Source organism: Emydura macquarii, unplaced genomic scaffold (genome assembly GCF_026122565.2).
Source record: "Emydura macquarii macquarii isolate MOO-44397 ecotype Brisbane River unplaced genomic scaffold, CSIRO-AGI_Emac_v2 contig_1551, whole genome shotgun sequence".
Classification (NCBI taxonomy): domain Eukaryota; kingdom Metazoa; phylum Chordata; order Testudines; family Chelidae; genus Emydura; species Emydura macquarii.
In genome coordinates, this window is record NW_027131688.1 from 8145013 (window position 1) to 8161061 (window position 16049).

At 46.9% G+C, this 16049-nt stretch overlaps 1 protein-coding gene across 2 annotated transcripts in view; it reads right to left on the reverse strand.

Annotated features, from left to right (window-relative positions):
* Nucleotides 1-4666: 4666 nt before the first annotated feature.
* The window catches only part of ERO1A (endoplasmic reticulum oxidoreductase 1 alpha), a 30139-nt gene continuing 18756 nt past the window's right edge, over nt 4667-16049 (reverse strand). Inside the window, exons 9-16 of one of the 2 annotated variants that reach the window (XM_067555130.1) lie at nt 14903-14914; nt 12519-12545; nt 12252-12344; nt 10095-10341; nt 8849-8918; nt 7317-7403; nt 6946-7079; nt 4667-5179 (exon numbers count right to left, since the gene is read on the reverse strand). In XM_067555130.1, the coding sequence (XP_067411231.1) occupies nt 5119-5179; nt 6946-7079; nt 7317-7403; nt 8849-8918; nt 10095-10341; nt 12252-12344; nt 12519-12545; nt 14903-14914 (731 nt within the window). In that variant the 3' untranslated portion in view covers nt 4667-5118. The remainder of the gene's footprint in view (nt 5180-6945; nt 7080-7316; nt 7404-8848; nt 8919-10094; nt 10342-12251; nt 12345-12518; nt 12546-14902; nt 14915-16049) is intronic. The other variant, XM_067555131.1, reaches the window with a different exon arrangement.

Below are 16049 nucleotides of genomic sequence, written 5' to 3' on the forward strand. Positions count from 1 at the left end.
TTGCACTCGGGTGGGAAAGGGCTCTGGCATCCTTAGCCCCCGTTGATGAGCACAAGGGGGGGGTGGCGGAGCAGCTGCTTGAACTGAGGTGTCCTTCACTTAGCAATGCGCTTTCGCACCTAGCCTGGGTTCCAACCAGCTAACCTCGAGGGCAGGCGGCAAACTGAGACACACACACACACCCCCACTGCCACCAGGAGAGGGAGCAGCCCTGCTTCAACTGCCCTCTGCTTCCAGGGGGCCTGAGCTCACTTGTCTCCATGTCCTAGCCCCTCAGCCCCAGCCTCTCCCTCTCCGGTGTGTAATAGCCCTCGCCTACACCAGGCCCGATGTCTTGGAGTAATTGTGGCGCTGCTGGGCCCAGCCGACCTGCCTGCAGTCAGCCCTTGGGTTCAACAAGGGCTCCTAGCTGGAGTCCCGGACCGGCTGCAGTGGGTACAGGCGTTAGCTGGCCTGGGCTTGCCCTCTCTGGCTCTCGTCCCTCATTCCCCTCGAGCCCAGGCCGCTCTCCCCTCTCTCTACCGGTAGAAGGGCTGCTGGCAGGGGGGGCAGAGCACCTCTCCTCAGCCCCATGGCCGTAGGCCTAGTGACGCAGCTGGGCTTGAGGCCCGTCCTCCGCATGATGCAGTGATGCCCATTTTGCAGCCCAGGGCGCTGCCGGGAAGAGAAAGGGCTAACCTGCTGGGGTGGAGAAAGTGAAGGATTTAACGCGGGCCAGGCTGCGGGGGCAAGTGCCTCCAAAGGGAGCGTGGAGGAGGCAAGCCCAAGGCGTTCAGGCTAATGCTTTATTTATCTTCGGTGTAGGCTGTTCTTGTTTGACTTGCCAAAGGGTGGCCCCCCCCCCCCCGCCTCTCCCCCTCAGCCAGGGGCTAGCAACCCAAGGGGGGGATGTAGGCGCCTGTGCCTTTAAACGCTAATTTAAACAAGCAGCAGCCTGACCACCTCCTGCCTGCCAGGTTCTCATCATAGTCGCTCCCAGGTTACCAGCCCTGCAGCTGTATTAACCACACCTCCCGTAGCATCCAGCCAAAGCTGGGGCAGGGCCAGTTGCCAACCCAGCCTTGTTCCCTTTTAGGGCTGCTGATTGCTCCTCCCCCCCAATGCCCCCATTCAGTGCATGGGGGGAGGAAAAAGAGGGCTTAAAGGGGGAGCCAGCCATCCGCTGAGAGGTGAAAACCAGCAGGCGTTTACATTTGGTGCATGCAAGCCGCTCAAGCCAAGCCATGGTGTTCTTGATGTTCGACACCCCCAGCCCTCCAGGAAGCTGTCATTTTGCAGTCCTCAGCAATGTGTGTCATGGTTTGTGGCTGCCTCCATCGAGCCAGGCCCCTGTGTTGAACGCACCACCAAAATTCCACTGCACCACCCATTCCACAGCTGGTGTGTAACCCATTCAGCAGGCTCCACCGCCTCCGCCGTCAATCAAAGCCCAGTTGCCAGTGAGTGGGGCTGGAGACAAGATAATTATTTGTCACTTCCACTGCAGAAGATGAAGCTCGCGCTGCAGCCTCTTCTGCAACTCCCTCCACTGGTAAACTTAGCCACACCGGCCCCGCGAGGGCAGGCAGAGGGGAGTAGATTAAACAAGTCTTTTAACGGTCAGTGTGCATGGCCTGCAGTTTTGTCCTGAGCTTTGCTCTGCAAACACGGAGTGGAGCAATGGGGCCGCCAACCAGTAACCAGGGTAAAGAAGTAGATTGAAGTGGGGCTGAAATAAGACGCAGGGTGGAATTTAGTGGGGGGTAGCAGGGTTAAGGAAGGTGCACGCGTGTTCTGACGCGTGGAGCAGGTGCAGCAGGACAGGGGCGAGCGTGCCAGTGGCGTGGGGCTGGAAAGGGTATGCCAGCCCTGGTTTCATGTTCCACCGGTGGGGGCGTGGTACAGCTGTGCCAGAGTTCCAGCTCTCAGCTGATGAGCTGCGTCCAGCGGGTGGTGGCCACGTTCCTCCAGCGGTCAGCTTTCCATTCGGCAGGTGCCTCTTTGTCTTACACGTTAGCCCCGGTCTGCACGGCCGGTGAGGGGGTGATTTACAGGTCATGGCAACATACAGTTTTGGCTTCAGTCGAACTAGCTGGCTCAAAAGTGAGGCGGCTTCAGCACTGGCTAGCAATGTGCGTCCACATACAGCAGGCTCGGTGCGTTTGTTCTGGCTGGGCTGCAGCCCCCCCGCTGCATCTTCACTCCTGCTGTTGAGTGAACTACCCGGGTTAAAGTGGGCTCGACTATGCCGGCCTGAGCTGCAATTTACACACCCGCTATTCAGCTTCTTGTTCACTGTTGTAGACTGACTTGTAGGGCAGTTGCCCGCCCCCTGCCTAGTCCACTCCCTGGAGCTGAGCTCCCGCCTTGCAATGAAATCAAGGGGGAAGGAAAAGTGTACGGTGCCTGTTACACCGCAGGAGGCGGTGTCCTTTTCTGGGCTGGGATCAGCACCAGCCCCCCTCGCCTTCCGCCAAGCTGGAGTGAGGAAGAAGAGTGCGTGGAGGCTCTGGCCCCTGTAGGATAATGCATTTAGAACTTACTGGGGGGGAGTGAGGGGGGAGCAGCACGCCAGGTGCTGTACAGAGTCTGTAAAAACTGGGGAGGCAGCACCTCTCAGGACAGGACCATGCCCAAGGAGAATGTGGACAAGGCAACCCAGGTATGTCTGGCAGGTGGTGGTGGGGGACAGTTACAGTGATCAGAGGGAGACTTTGTGGGCCTAGCCCCGCATTTCAGCACTTCCCCTTGGACTTCAGACGTTTCCAGACCTCCTGCTGTGGCAGGTGGGTGAAGAGGAGCGCAGGCCCTCCTTTCCTCCCCTTCAGCCCGGGTTGGCTGAACAGAACGGGCCGGTGCTGCTGCGCAGTCACTAACTTGACCGCAGAAAACCTGCCGGTAACTGAAAAATCCACACATTGTCCCCGCAGGCAGAGGAGTTCGGAAAACGCCCTTAGGTCCTGCTGCCACCAGTCTTTATCAAGCAACAAAAGACTGAGGTCATTTCCTTCCCGGCCCTGTTTTTAACCATTGATCGTTTGCATTGGACAATGAGACCCCGTGCTGGCCGGTGCCAGATGGGATGGAGGTTAGTTAAAAGCCAGGGCTTGACAAATACACACGCAGCTGGCGGGAGCAGGAAACCTTGCGGGCTGGCAGCGGAGGAAGAGAACAGAGCGGGTTCTCCCCCACTTTGCCACTGCTGCTCAGAGAAATGCGAGCGAGAAAAGAGAGGCTGCCGTTGACAAATATCTTCCCCCTGTTCTCCTGCTTGGGGGAAGGAAGGGCTCTTTTTCCACCCAGTGAGGGGAGAATCGAGTCCCCCTACCTGTGTTACTCGGTTTTCCAGAGCGAAACAGAGTCCCCGATCAGTTGCAGCCGGGGTATTTACTAGAGAGCTCTGGAACCAAAACAAATCTCAACTAGCACAAGGCTGTTGGTCAGACAGACTATGAGGAAGGTGCGCGCCCACACTTCTTCCCTAGACGTGCCAGGGGTGGTGGTACAGGGAAAAGGAATATCCCTCCCTCCTGAGAGCAACTGGGGGGGGGGAATCCAAAATTCAGACCCAGACAAGCACAGGTAAGGCCTCCTGAGCATGAAGGCCAGGACCAAAGACAGCACCCCTGGGGGGCGAGGGGGTGCAGAATGCAGGCATCCCTTTTCCCAACACCGTGTGAGTGTGTGCATTAGAAGTTTCTTCCCTGTTGAGGCGACGTGCCAGTCTCATGTCAGCGTCTGGGGAAGAAAGGCCTGGCCACCTTTAAGAGCCGTTGTGACTGCTGTTGCACCGGGATTCATTCGTAGAGAGCCAGTCTTGATTTGACTAGGAGTATCAGACCCAGCACGTTGCACTCGCATTGCCCTTCTAGACTAGGGTTCACCGAGCACGCGTAGTCAGAGCAAAATACTGGCTTAGGCTTTGTCTACACAAGAAGGTTTCCCCAGTTTAACTGCAACTGGGTCTTTTAAATGGATTTAAAGTGGTGCAAACCCAACAACACTTATTTCAGATTAGCTCACACGGATTCCTAACTGACTTAAGCTAAACTGAAATAAGCCTGGTTTAAAACTAAAATAAAAATACATCCACACAGGGATTTGCCCTGGTTTAGAGTCACACCTTTCGTTCCTTTGGTGCAGCTTTCTCCTGGAGACAAACTGTGAGAGGGACACAGAGCCGTTGTCCTTTATAGCATCAACCGTGACATTTCAGTGGCTCTTCCAAGCTACGCCGTGGGATGGAGGAAAAGCTAGAAAGATGCGCTGAAAGCACATCGTAAGTTGGGAGGAGCAAGGTCAATGGTGCCAGATCCTCCATCAGGCAGTGGCCTGCTTTGAAGAGAAGCATCTTGCCCCTGAAGTTGAAAAGAGAGAGAGAGAAGGAAGGAAGAAGAAAAAACTTTCTACCAGCCAGAAGCTGCCCTGCTAGGAAACGTCTCTACCTATTGCGGGTGGATCTATGGGACCAGGATTGGATTCCTCTGTCATCTCAGGACTCATATGTAAATCGGCGGTAGGGATCATCCTTGAATTGAGTGATTTGCCACCACCTGTGGTACACTCCAGCACTGCACCAAGTGGAGAATGTTTGTTTCACCCCCGGCACAGAATGTTGCCTTTCAAACGAACAACTTAAACGGTGGGGGCTGGAAGAAACTATTGAACACAGACTTGAAAAAACTGCTGGGGAAACAAAGACAACCCCTGAGGAGTTACTGTAGTTGTGCTCCTGCATTTATTCAGTGTCACGTTTTCACTCACACTGTCAATTTCTGAAGGCAGACAAAAGCAGACAGGTTTTATCCAAGGAAGAAGTGCCGCACATGGATTTAACAATGAGTCAATCATTATTCAAAATTATCTTCAAAAAATAAAAATTGATCATTTTACTTTACACATAATCAAATCTTTTCCCCCCAGCCCTTCCCCCCCTCCCCTTTTACAAAAAGCAGCTTCTTTGTACAAAAGATTTGGTCTCAGCAGGTTACTGATACAACCATTCTGTAAAGTGAAGCGTTCTTCCAGTGTCTTTTCCTTTTTGGTTACCTGAAGTGTGAAGGAAACCGGATTTTCATCTGTTTTATAGAAAACAGATTTACCTTTTTTTTATTCTAAGTCTTTTTCTCAGAGACAAATTCACTGCATATTTTTTAACAAGTTCTTGAAGTTTTCCAGCTCTCTAACACTAGTTGAAATCCTGTATGCAAAAGAGGGGAGAAAAAAAAAGTTAGAGCAGTATCAAATACACAAAAGGTCTCATTTTAAACCATTTTGTATAAATGCAAATAAAATGAGAAAAACCAGTTCTCAGAAGCTAAGAATTTTGCATGTTAAAATAAATAACGGATCTGAAACAAGTTCTGCTGACTCACTTTGCTTCTGGCTTTAAAATATGTTTTTAATGGTAACAGAATTGGATCCTTCATAAATAGAACATTAGCGAGGGTGTGGTCCAGTGTGCTTGTTCAATAAAGATTGTCATGAAGCCTACTATAAAATTAAGGCAGCTATTCAGAGGGGTTGTCAAACAACTTGCAGACAAACTGGTGTTTGTTTTAAATGTTTTTGAATTGCATGCACCAAGTCATTTATTGCAAAATGCATTTTATTGCAAAACGCGGTTTGCTTACTGGAGCTCTGGCATCGGTGAAAAAACCAGCAGTGCAAGTCGCTTGCTTAACTTCCTATATTTTTACAGCAATCTATGTTCCTTCACTGAATTCTCTTTTCAAATATAGGATACTAAATAATTGATTTGAAAGTCATGTACAAATACAGGATGGAGCAAAGAAAATTGCAGTTTGTCTTGATACACTTAACTGTTTGTTTTACAAAGCACTGCCAGCCCCATAGAGATGGGAAGATAAAGTGGAATGAAAGCCCCCCATTGCTGGGTACAGCTTCATATTAGGGTTGTGATTGCTGCCCAGTACTTTAGCACATAAAAGGACCCGGGGGTGGGGGGGGGGGAGAGAGAGAGACACACGACACTTTGGGTGGGGGAAGGATGATGGGAAAAGCCTGAGTGTCATTAATCAGCTTCCTTTGGAAACATTCACTTGTGGCGTGCTCTCAGTTTCATACGCTAACCTAAGGTACCATTAAAACAGCACATTAAAAAGCGAACCGCAGTAGCTTGGACTCTTTTTAGTCCATTTTTTGCCTCTCAGCACAAGCCGAAAAATGTCAACCCACTGAAGAAAGTGCTTAATGTTTCCCAGACCAACTGATCTAGCCTGGAATATTCCCCCTGCTATGTGCTAGAAATGGGCATTCCAGAGGATAAAACTCAGTGGCTTGGTTTGAAATTAATTTAGCTATAAACCAGGACTACTAAACTTTCAAAGCCAGCAACTTGGTGCAAAGAATCCCACAGAAAACCTGTTCGCCCACTAAGGACTCCCAACTTGTTAACACAGCAAAGTGGCAACCTGTAACCCAAACGTCTTTCAATAACGTCTTTCTTTTGAAAGGCTTTTTTCACAGCTCCTGCCAAACAAAACTCGCCAGCTCTTAAAGAGCCTAACTGATAGATGCCCATTAAATAGAACTCTGGCAAATATATGTTTCTAAAGTAAATTGGTACAATTTAGAAGCTGTAAGGTCAGCCTCCAAGCTAAACATAGGACCGATAACGGGAACCTTTGTGAAGGACAACGTGTTCCTAAAAGAGATACATGCAATTTCTTGCAGACTTCTGAATTCTTCATATCAGAACCTTGAGCGTTAACTTTAATCCCTCACAGCAAATGAAATTAAAAACATGATTGCTTATTCTTACGGTCAAACTACCTCAGAACAATCAACTGACGTTTAGAAATGTCACTATCCAGAAGTCAGATCAGATTTTAAAGGGGTAACACCGCAGTTGCTAATCACAATGCACTTTACTTTTACGCAGCGCTATCATCTTACATTTTATTTAGACTGGAAAAAAAGCAAAAAACAGAATTTTGAACTAACCTTCCAAAAGCATTAAAAAAGGAGACTATTTCTTGTCTTGTCAGCTGGAATCCGTAAGAGGGGCCCCTTTCTGGCATGTTTTCTATCAGTTTTTGAGAAAACAGGATCTTCAAAGCTGTACCCAAACCCTGCGTCTGTGCAGTATAAATAAAGACAGCGGTAAGCATGCCATCGAGACGTCTGATTAGCAAGTTAACTTCATTTCCCATCACTTCATATGAACAGATGGTTGTTTGTATTAACGTCATCTTAATGGAATGGGTTTGTTTATTATCATGCATGTTGCAATAACATCTAGGAGCCCCAGTCATGGACCAGGGCCCCTTGTGCAAGGTGCTGTACAAACAGAACAAACCGCTTACTGGACTTACTTGCAACTTTCCCCAAAGGCGACATTTTAAACACCCAACACAGTCCATAATTCTTGAAATGTTCCTAAAATGGAACCTAAATTCCTCCTTAAAAGAAAAAAAGGACTATTAAAATCAAAACATCGTTATAGGGTTATTAATAGATTTCAAAACCCCATGTTGCTTTCTTTCCAGCATTGGGGGCTCCATCAGGTGGTACCTACATTTACCCATTTTCCATACAGGTTTTGTGGTGCATCTGAGCTTTTTACCATTATTAGAAGTGTCACGCTGGTTGGATTTGGGGGTGGGGAGGGCGCGGGGGTGTTTGGTATGTGGTTTAACATCAGTATGTCAAAATCATAATCATTCATGTGAGATATGTCATGTCAGGTACTGTTAGAAAGGTTTAATTGTGTTAGGTAAGGTGATAATACTTATGTTCATATGAGATATATGTAATGGAAGTTATGGATATATTTAATATATCTGTATTTCAAATCGTGCTGTCTGAGACACACCCCAGACAGGATGGCGGCAGGACAATAGCCTGCTTAATGGCCCATTAAGACACTCACAGAGGCCAGGGGTCCAGGGGAGAAACCAGAGATATGCCTGATAAGCCACCAGGACTTGCCCATGTGACTCTAGACTCCATTTTAGTTCATGTAAAATCTCACAAGCAGCCTGGCGAGGGCCAGGGGGTATATAAGGCGGAGCCCTGGGAATCAATTTTGTCTTTCAGTCGGGATTCAGCTTCAGCTACCAACTTACCTCTGGATCAGCTCATCTACAACTGAACTGAAGCTGTGAAACAAAGGACAGAGGCCCATCCAATCACTGGATGTACACCAGAGAAACTTTACAAGCCTGCAAACTCCACAATTCTTCTAGAAACCTGAGGTATATGGACTTTTAATCATTTGTATGTATGTGATTACTTTAAGCCTTTAACATTTCTCTTATGGTTTGTTTCTTTCTTTTTATAATAAACCTTTAGTTTTAGTTACTAAAGGATTGGCTGGCAGCGTGGTATTTTGGGTAAGATCCAAACTTATATTGACCTGGTGCTGTGGCCGACCCTTTGGAGTCAGGAGAAATCTTTCTGGTAAAGAGCACAGAGTTTAAATAACTGATCTCTTTACTGGACCTAGTGGCTGATTGGGAGCCGGAGACTGGAATGCAGTAAAGGGGGCTGTGTGTATTTGTATACTGGCTTCTTGATAACCAGTGTGGGGGAATCAGAAGCACAGTTTGTGGCTGGTTGGGAAGTCTGACTTCAGTGCCACCCACCAGTGCTGGGAGAATCTGCTCCCTTTTTACAGCCTGCCCTGACCTTGGCATTCTCAGGTGGCTGCCCTAGACACGGACGGGTCACAAGAAGTGCTCCGAAAACTACTGAATATGTTTACTCCAGTTGGATATTTCCGGTCTACTCACTTAAGCATATCGATGTCTTATGATCTCATTGTCAGTCTGATAACTCAACATGAGAAGTAATTTATTTTGTCAGCAAATAGTTTCAGGCAGGGGGGCACAAGGAAAACAATTACCTTTAGTTTAGCAGCTTCCTTTTTATTTCCGGCAAAAAATGAGTTTTCATCAAAGTGCAAAGGGAAAGACCTAAAGGAAGAACAGAAAAACTGAGGGTGAAATTTCCAAAAATCACCTGAATGACAGAAGCTTACATCCTGTTTTCAAAAATGATTTAGGCACCTTGGTTCCTAAATCTCACTAAAAGGCAAAGGCAATCAGATACCTAAGTCACTTTTGAAAATGGGATTGAGTCTCCTAAACCATTTGGAGTCTCACATTTTACCCCTGATTCTCTACTCTATAGTGTCATTTAAGAAGGCTATTGCATGTACTTAAAATTCTCATAGCAAAAGTCATTTTAGAATAAATTTATTAATAATATTAATATTTAATGTGATAATAAAATGAGTTATTGATGTCTCAGTCATGAACAATAGGAAACTGGGCCTGGGAAACTGACGAACTAGAGCATCTTCCACTGTGAGATCGAGGGCCAGATTCTAATCTCAGGTGACTAACATACAGCTGATATAGGAGATCCAAGATCTCCTCTTTTTGGATGTTTAACATTATTCTGGACTGAAATGTAAAGCTAGTACTAGAGTTCCAGAGATCGCTCAGACAGAAAGTCAGTTTCAGAAGTGACAACTAGACCGTTATGAAACTCAGATCTGCTCAGACTTAAAAACAGCCTAAACAGTTCCCAAACCGGGGGCCACCCCCACGAGGGGATTGAGGAGGATCGTTCGGGGGCGCACCAGCTCCCGACCGCAGCCCTGTTCCCAGCCCCCAGCTGTAGCTCCCCGGAGGGTGAGGGGAGTGGAGGGTACAGGCAGATTACACTGGGGTAAAGACGGGCATGACTTAAAGTTTGGGGACCCCTGGCCTAAATTACTGAACAGTGGGGTCAATACCTAGTTTAGCCATTTGAATTCAGATACCGGGGCAAGCCACCTCGCCTTTCTGAGCCTTAGTTCTCCGTCTGCACAAAGGGAATAACAGCTCTGCCCCACCCGGTGTTGTGATGCTAAATACATTACAAGAACGCAAAGTGCTTTGAAATCTCCTGATGAAAAGCGCTATGGCAGAGTAGGTATTATTAGTACGGAGAGTACACTGGGATAATAAATAAGTAATCATTAATTTTAACTGACCCAGACCATCCCACTTATTTTCTAAAACATTTGAAGTAGAAGAGAAGAAGAGGTATTCATAGTATTTTTTTTTTTTTTTTTTTTTGAGAGAGAGACTGAATGTATTTACTTGATTAGGTGAAGGATTTCCAGCAGTTGCCTTTTGGTTTCCGTGTCTCTGTTTTCATTCCCCGTGAACAACTGGAATCCCGGGCGGTCAAAGAACGGCAGAATCTTCGACATTGCCCGTAATTCAATTAGGTAGAGGAAATAGAGGTTCTTCAGCCTCTTGGGACCTTCTCCTTTCGTAAGGACTTCATCAAATCTGTGCTGAAACTCAGTCACATTATGCCCCCACTTCGTTTCTGACCACGTCTCTTAGAGAGGGAAAGAAAGAGGGGGAAATTCAGCTTTGAAAATTGGGCACTAAACGTCTTTCCCACTATGCCATACTGCCGTGCACATGGTTAAGATTATTTTTTAGAACTGAACGTTTACAGCAGTCAGGCCTGGTCCACACTAGGTTTGTTTATGCTAAATTAAAACCAAACCGACCTTAAACCCCTGTGTGGACATTCTTCAATCATTTTAAACCTGGCTTATATTGGTAAATGTACAGGTACAACCTAAATCAAGTTAACCGGTTTTAAATTGATCTTCGCATGCCTGAACGGATGCAAACCCCTGGGTAATTACATTGGTTTTTAAAACACTTTTAGGAAAGCACTGGAATGGGTGACCTAGGGAGATGGTGGAATCTCCATCCTTAGAGGTTTTTAAGGTCCGGCTTGACAAAGCCCTGGCTGGGATGATTTAGTTGGGGCTGGTCCTGCTTTGAGCAGGGGGTTGGACTAGATGACCTCCTGAGGTCCCTTCCAACCCTCATCTTCTATTATTCTGATTCTATGCTTAATGAAGCTGGTGTAATTTGCACGTAGACAAGGCCTCAGCTGTGTGCAATGCACTGATCTCTTTCTCTTAGTTCAGCATACATTGATTTGATGCCCCAATTTCCTTTGTCTCTTCATTCGTCCCCTCAAAAACCATTAATTCATTTCAAAATTCAAAAAGGCATCTTTGCTTTGGGATGATTTCCTGCAAAAGAAGGCCGAGTAAGCTTCCCTGTTTCATTGCAACAAGAATTAATGCTGGACCCAGAGCTTCGGGCACATCCAGATGAAACGACTGGTGTGCAGATGGGTGTTATGCTGCCTTTTTTCCCCAGAAATGCAGCGAATTAAAAAGTGATTTGTCCAAATGAGGACTAGTGACAATATTTTCAGTGTTCAAGCTCCTAAAAAAGAGTCTGTAAACAAGAGAGAAACTACATAAAGTAAGAGATGTAGCCACCATCTGGTGGCTGAACAACACACAGCATGGGATAAAGACACACTGTTAGTGCAGCTTACAGATACTTAACTAGAGAGTCTGTTAAACATGAACTGTTGTACTAAGAAGTCTTAAGGAATTCTGTAATGTGTGCAGTTGTCTGTCTGCACAAGCAGCGTAATACAATTCTTGGCCAGTTTTGAGGCGTGAGAGGTCATTTGTATCATGCTACTGAGAAGCATGGACCCAAATTTTCAAAGCTGGGTGTCTAAATTCAGGCATCTAAGTCCACAATCAGGTACCTAAAGAAAAGCCGTGTACATGTCTTGGGAAAAATTAAAGAATAATGGAAAATCTTAACGGAAGAGACCAAAATCTCCGAGAGAAATTGCTGCTAAACTTACTGCAACTGAGCAAAGCATGAAGAGTTAACCGATTGACAGGGAAGGCTGGGACCGAGGGGGAAAGTTACTCCAAAGCAAGCTGCGAGGAGAATCTGAAGGAATGCAAGGGGCACAGGCCAACCATTTTCAAACCTACGTGCCTACCGTGAGGCTCTGAAAGCCACGTTCAGGCAGTGGAGTACAAGATGCAGGATGCCTGCAGCTCCCATCAGCACTTCTGAGCAAGTGCCCGTTTTGATTCAGGTGCCCAACTATGGATTCAGGAGCCTAATTTAGAGTTTGAATTTTTTGGCTTTGTTTTCCAATTACATTTTAAAATATTAAGACTTCCAAAGGCATTTGGAGAATTGTACATCCAACCTCATGCATCTTATTTCCCACTGTCATCTGTGTGTAAGGGAATAACGAGAAGGAAGAAGAAGCAAAACTGGACCCCAAACCCTGCTGGAATCAGCTAACTACTATTTTACTAAGCAGTGGAAGTCAACGCCCATCTCAGCTGATTGTAGAAGCAGCCTGGTTCTCAGAGAAATAAGGCAGAAAGTCATACCCACCTTGTAAAAGGTACCTGGCGGACAAATGGATGTTGATGCTTGCGTGTAGGCCGGAAATGAGTTTGTAGAAAGCTCTCTTCTCTACGCAGAGGCCTGAAAGGAAAACGAATCAAACTGTAAAATAACGAAGCGTATGTTTGAATTTTCTTCCCCTGCTGTTATCACCAGAAATCTAATTTAGTCACAGTTTGCTCTGGCAATCAATGCTCCGCCCCCACAGAAAGTCTATTTTGTATCACTCCAAAAAACCCCAAAACAAGCCAGTACCTTCCAGCCAATTGTAAAAGGCGTTCCCTGCAAATTAAGAAACAAACAGTTACAAGAGCTTTTACAGGGTACACGCTGATGGGAAAATTTAGCACCCTGACCGAAGAAATCACCTCAAACACCGTATCCATTTGTTCAATGCTGTTCTCAGAGGAGACAAAACAATTATGAAAAAGTTACAGGCGAAGAGGGAATCACTGCAGCTCTGTTCGCAGTAGCTCATTCTTGTCAAAGCATCACCCAGGTTGTGGTGTCGCAGTAGGATTGGTGTACACGCAAAGGCAATCGGAGCACCATGGCTAGACCCCTGAACCAATGCCGAGCTGCCATGAATGCAAGGAGACTGCACAGGCCCAAAAGTTTGCCCACATCAATTTGATTACCACATCGAGGCCTCGCTGCGTTGTGCAGGTTTTTCCCAAGAGAGGGCGCACAAAACCCCATCCAAAGAACCCCCCAGCTGACTGGCACCCATGTCAGACTCCACATTTACCAGCAGCTAAAGACAGGATATTGACATGGTAGCGAAGCGAAGTCTAGAGTCTTTTCTACCCATAGCAGCAGGAGCTGGGAGTACCGCGCTGCAGCAGAAAACCCAGCTCCAGAGGAAGGGGAGGGCAAAGCTTGCATCTATTTTTTGGGAGGGGAGGAGGGAATAAAATGTTTTATTGCTGACCGAAGACACAGCATTAGAACAGAGAAATAAAAACAAAGGTCAGTCCAATCAATAAACCCGGCTTTCGTATTTACTGGCTGCTGCATGAGGTGAGAAAACCCAGAGAGAAACGAGCCACGGGGAACCAAGTTAGGAGAAGAGGCAGAGCACATGCACAGGGCTCAGGCCTGGAGGGTGCTAAATCCTCCTAGGATGTATGCAGCTCCCTCAGCTTTGAAGGCAAAGGGAGTTGGGGGCATTTTGGCATCTCTCAGGAGGGAGCCCTTGCACGTGTGGGATAGGTGCCAGCTGCTGCTGACTTTCAGGGGTGCTGGGCGTTCAGATTCCTGTGGAAATCCCCAGCTTTGTGGCATTGTTTCACGTAAAAGCAGTTCCCTCTGCCACAGCACAGCTAGCGTTAAACAGTCAAAGAACACACCCCCGCAACACAAAGACAAGGACGCCCTGTCCGGTTCTTATGGCACAGGGCTTTGAAAAGCACCAGGGACACGTCTACCCAGCAAAACAAACAAGGACCCCAGGCAGCGCGTCTCAAAGCCCAGGTGAGTTCACTCAGGCTCGTACCGCAGAACTAAGACTAGCAGTGTAGGCATTCGGGCTTGCACCGGAGCCCGGGCTCCAAAACCCGGCAAAGGGGGCAGGCTCACGGAGTCTTGGCTCCAGCACAAGCATCGACACAGCTATCTTTAGCCCCGCAGGGCAAGCCCACGAGACATAGCCCTGGTCTACACTGACCGGGAGACTCGGCGGCAGTTGACGGGAGTTACGCAAGCTACACAGAGTAGCTTGCATAACTCCCGTCAACTGCTGGGCTTCCCTTCTGCGTGGCATCTTCACTGCACTGAACTGCGTTCCTGTCGACACAACTCTACGCCACTTGGGGGGGTGGTTTTACTGCGTCGACTTCTGGATCGACTGAGTGGGTCTTCACTGACTTCTCAGTCGATCCAGATAGGTCGATCTGATGGCGGTGACTTTGCCGCCGTCAGTGTAGACATACCCTGAGTCAATTGACCCAGGAACCTGTGCACCTAAACCCCTTTGGCTCTTTTGAAAACCCTGCCCAAAAGCTGTAAGTATGCCAGCCTCAAGCATGGGACATGTTCTCCTTGGGAGTCACAGAGATTCGTAAATTCCAAGGCCAGAAAAGACCATTGTGATCATCTAGTCCGACTCCCGGCATCACACAACCCAGAGAACGGCCCCCAAACAATTCCTACAGTAGATCTTTTAGAAAAACCATCGAATTAAAAAAATTGATTTAAAAATTGTCAGTGGTGGAGAATCCACCACGATCCTTAATAAATTGTTCCACTGGTTAATTATTCTCACAGTTAGAAGTGTACACCTTAATTCCAGTCTGAATTTGTCTAGCTTCAACTTCCAGCCATTGGATTGTGTTATTCCTTTCTCTGCTAGGCTGGAGAGCTCATTAGTAAATCTTTGTTCCCCATGTAGATACTTACAGAGTGACCCAGTCACCCCTTAACCTTCTCTTTGTTACGCTAAACAGACTGTAGCTATAAAAGCTAAATAGATCTATGCACGAAAAACTGAACACAGGAAGATTTCAAAACGACTTCCCTCTTTGCTTGAATAATTACATTGTTAGCCTTGCTGGCTATGCTAACTCTTGACAATGTGGAAGAGGAAGACAAAAGTTCGGTATCCATTTCAGTTGTGGTCAGAAAAAAAAAAATACACTCACCGTCGTTATTTCCTGGGGGAGGGGGAGAAAAAAAAACACAAAAAAACAAAAATTACATCACTAGAATGAATTCCAAAGTGCAGAGTATTCAGATATTGTCATTAATTTGCTCAGACGAGAGAATAAATAGCGTTAGCAGTGTTTGAAAGCGTTCTATAGGTGCATGACCGAGTATCTCAAGCCAGCACAGTAAAGGTACGAGATGAGCAGAGCGCGTCAAAAGAATCTGCCTAGCACAGAAGTAATTGCTATAAGGCATTAAGATCACTCCCAAGGGCGTTAGGGAGAAGAAAAATGAGCATGGGATTAGTAAGGCACAGGACGGGAAGGGAGGTGACCCGCTTTCCTCTTTTCACCTCTGCCACCGACTTCCTATGTGACTTGGGTAAGTTACTTAGGAATTATCCAAAGCCCACTGAAGTCTTAACGGAAGACTCGCATTGACCTCAATGTGTCAATCTCTGTGCGCCTCATCTGCAAAATGGGGATTTCTCCACTTACATTCTCACACAGACACCACCAAGGTTCAATTACCCATGCAGCACAAGGAGCTCATCAGAAGAAGACGCTTTTACTTTATTTTCCTTTGTATGTTTTGTCCAGCTACATCACTCTTTGAGCACACTTGCATTTTATTCGTGTGTTAACCAAAGAATGAATCCCAGGAGCTTTTGCCGACAGAAGGCAGGTTCTCTTAAATCAAGTGACAAGTGAAAACCCAGGCCCCAGACTTTTCTTTTGCTAACCCCTAATGTGGCAGAAATTAGCTGTCAATATGGATGCCTGGACGGCTGCAAACGGGTGCATGTATTTTCAGGCTTTACTACATAAGAGGTAGCATGAACAACAGGGTTAGATTTCAAATGAAGACGAGAGAGGCAGTGTGGTCTAGTGGATGGGGTACTGGACTGGGTGTCAGAAGGCCTGGGTTCTCTTCCCAGCTCTGCAACTGATCTGCTGTGTGTCTTGGTCACATCACCTCTCTCTGCCTCTGTTCTCCTGGCCATCCTTTGTCCATCTTAGACCATAACCCCTAGGGCAGGGTCCGTTTCTTACTAGATGTTTGTAAGGAGGCTAATGCGATGGGGGCCTTATTTCAAAATGTACATTCTCAAATACCCATGGCATCTTCAAGTATAAAAAGTGA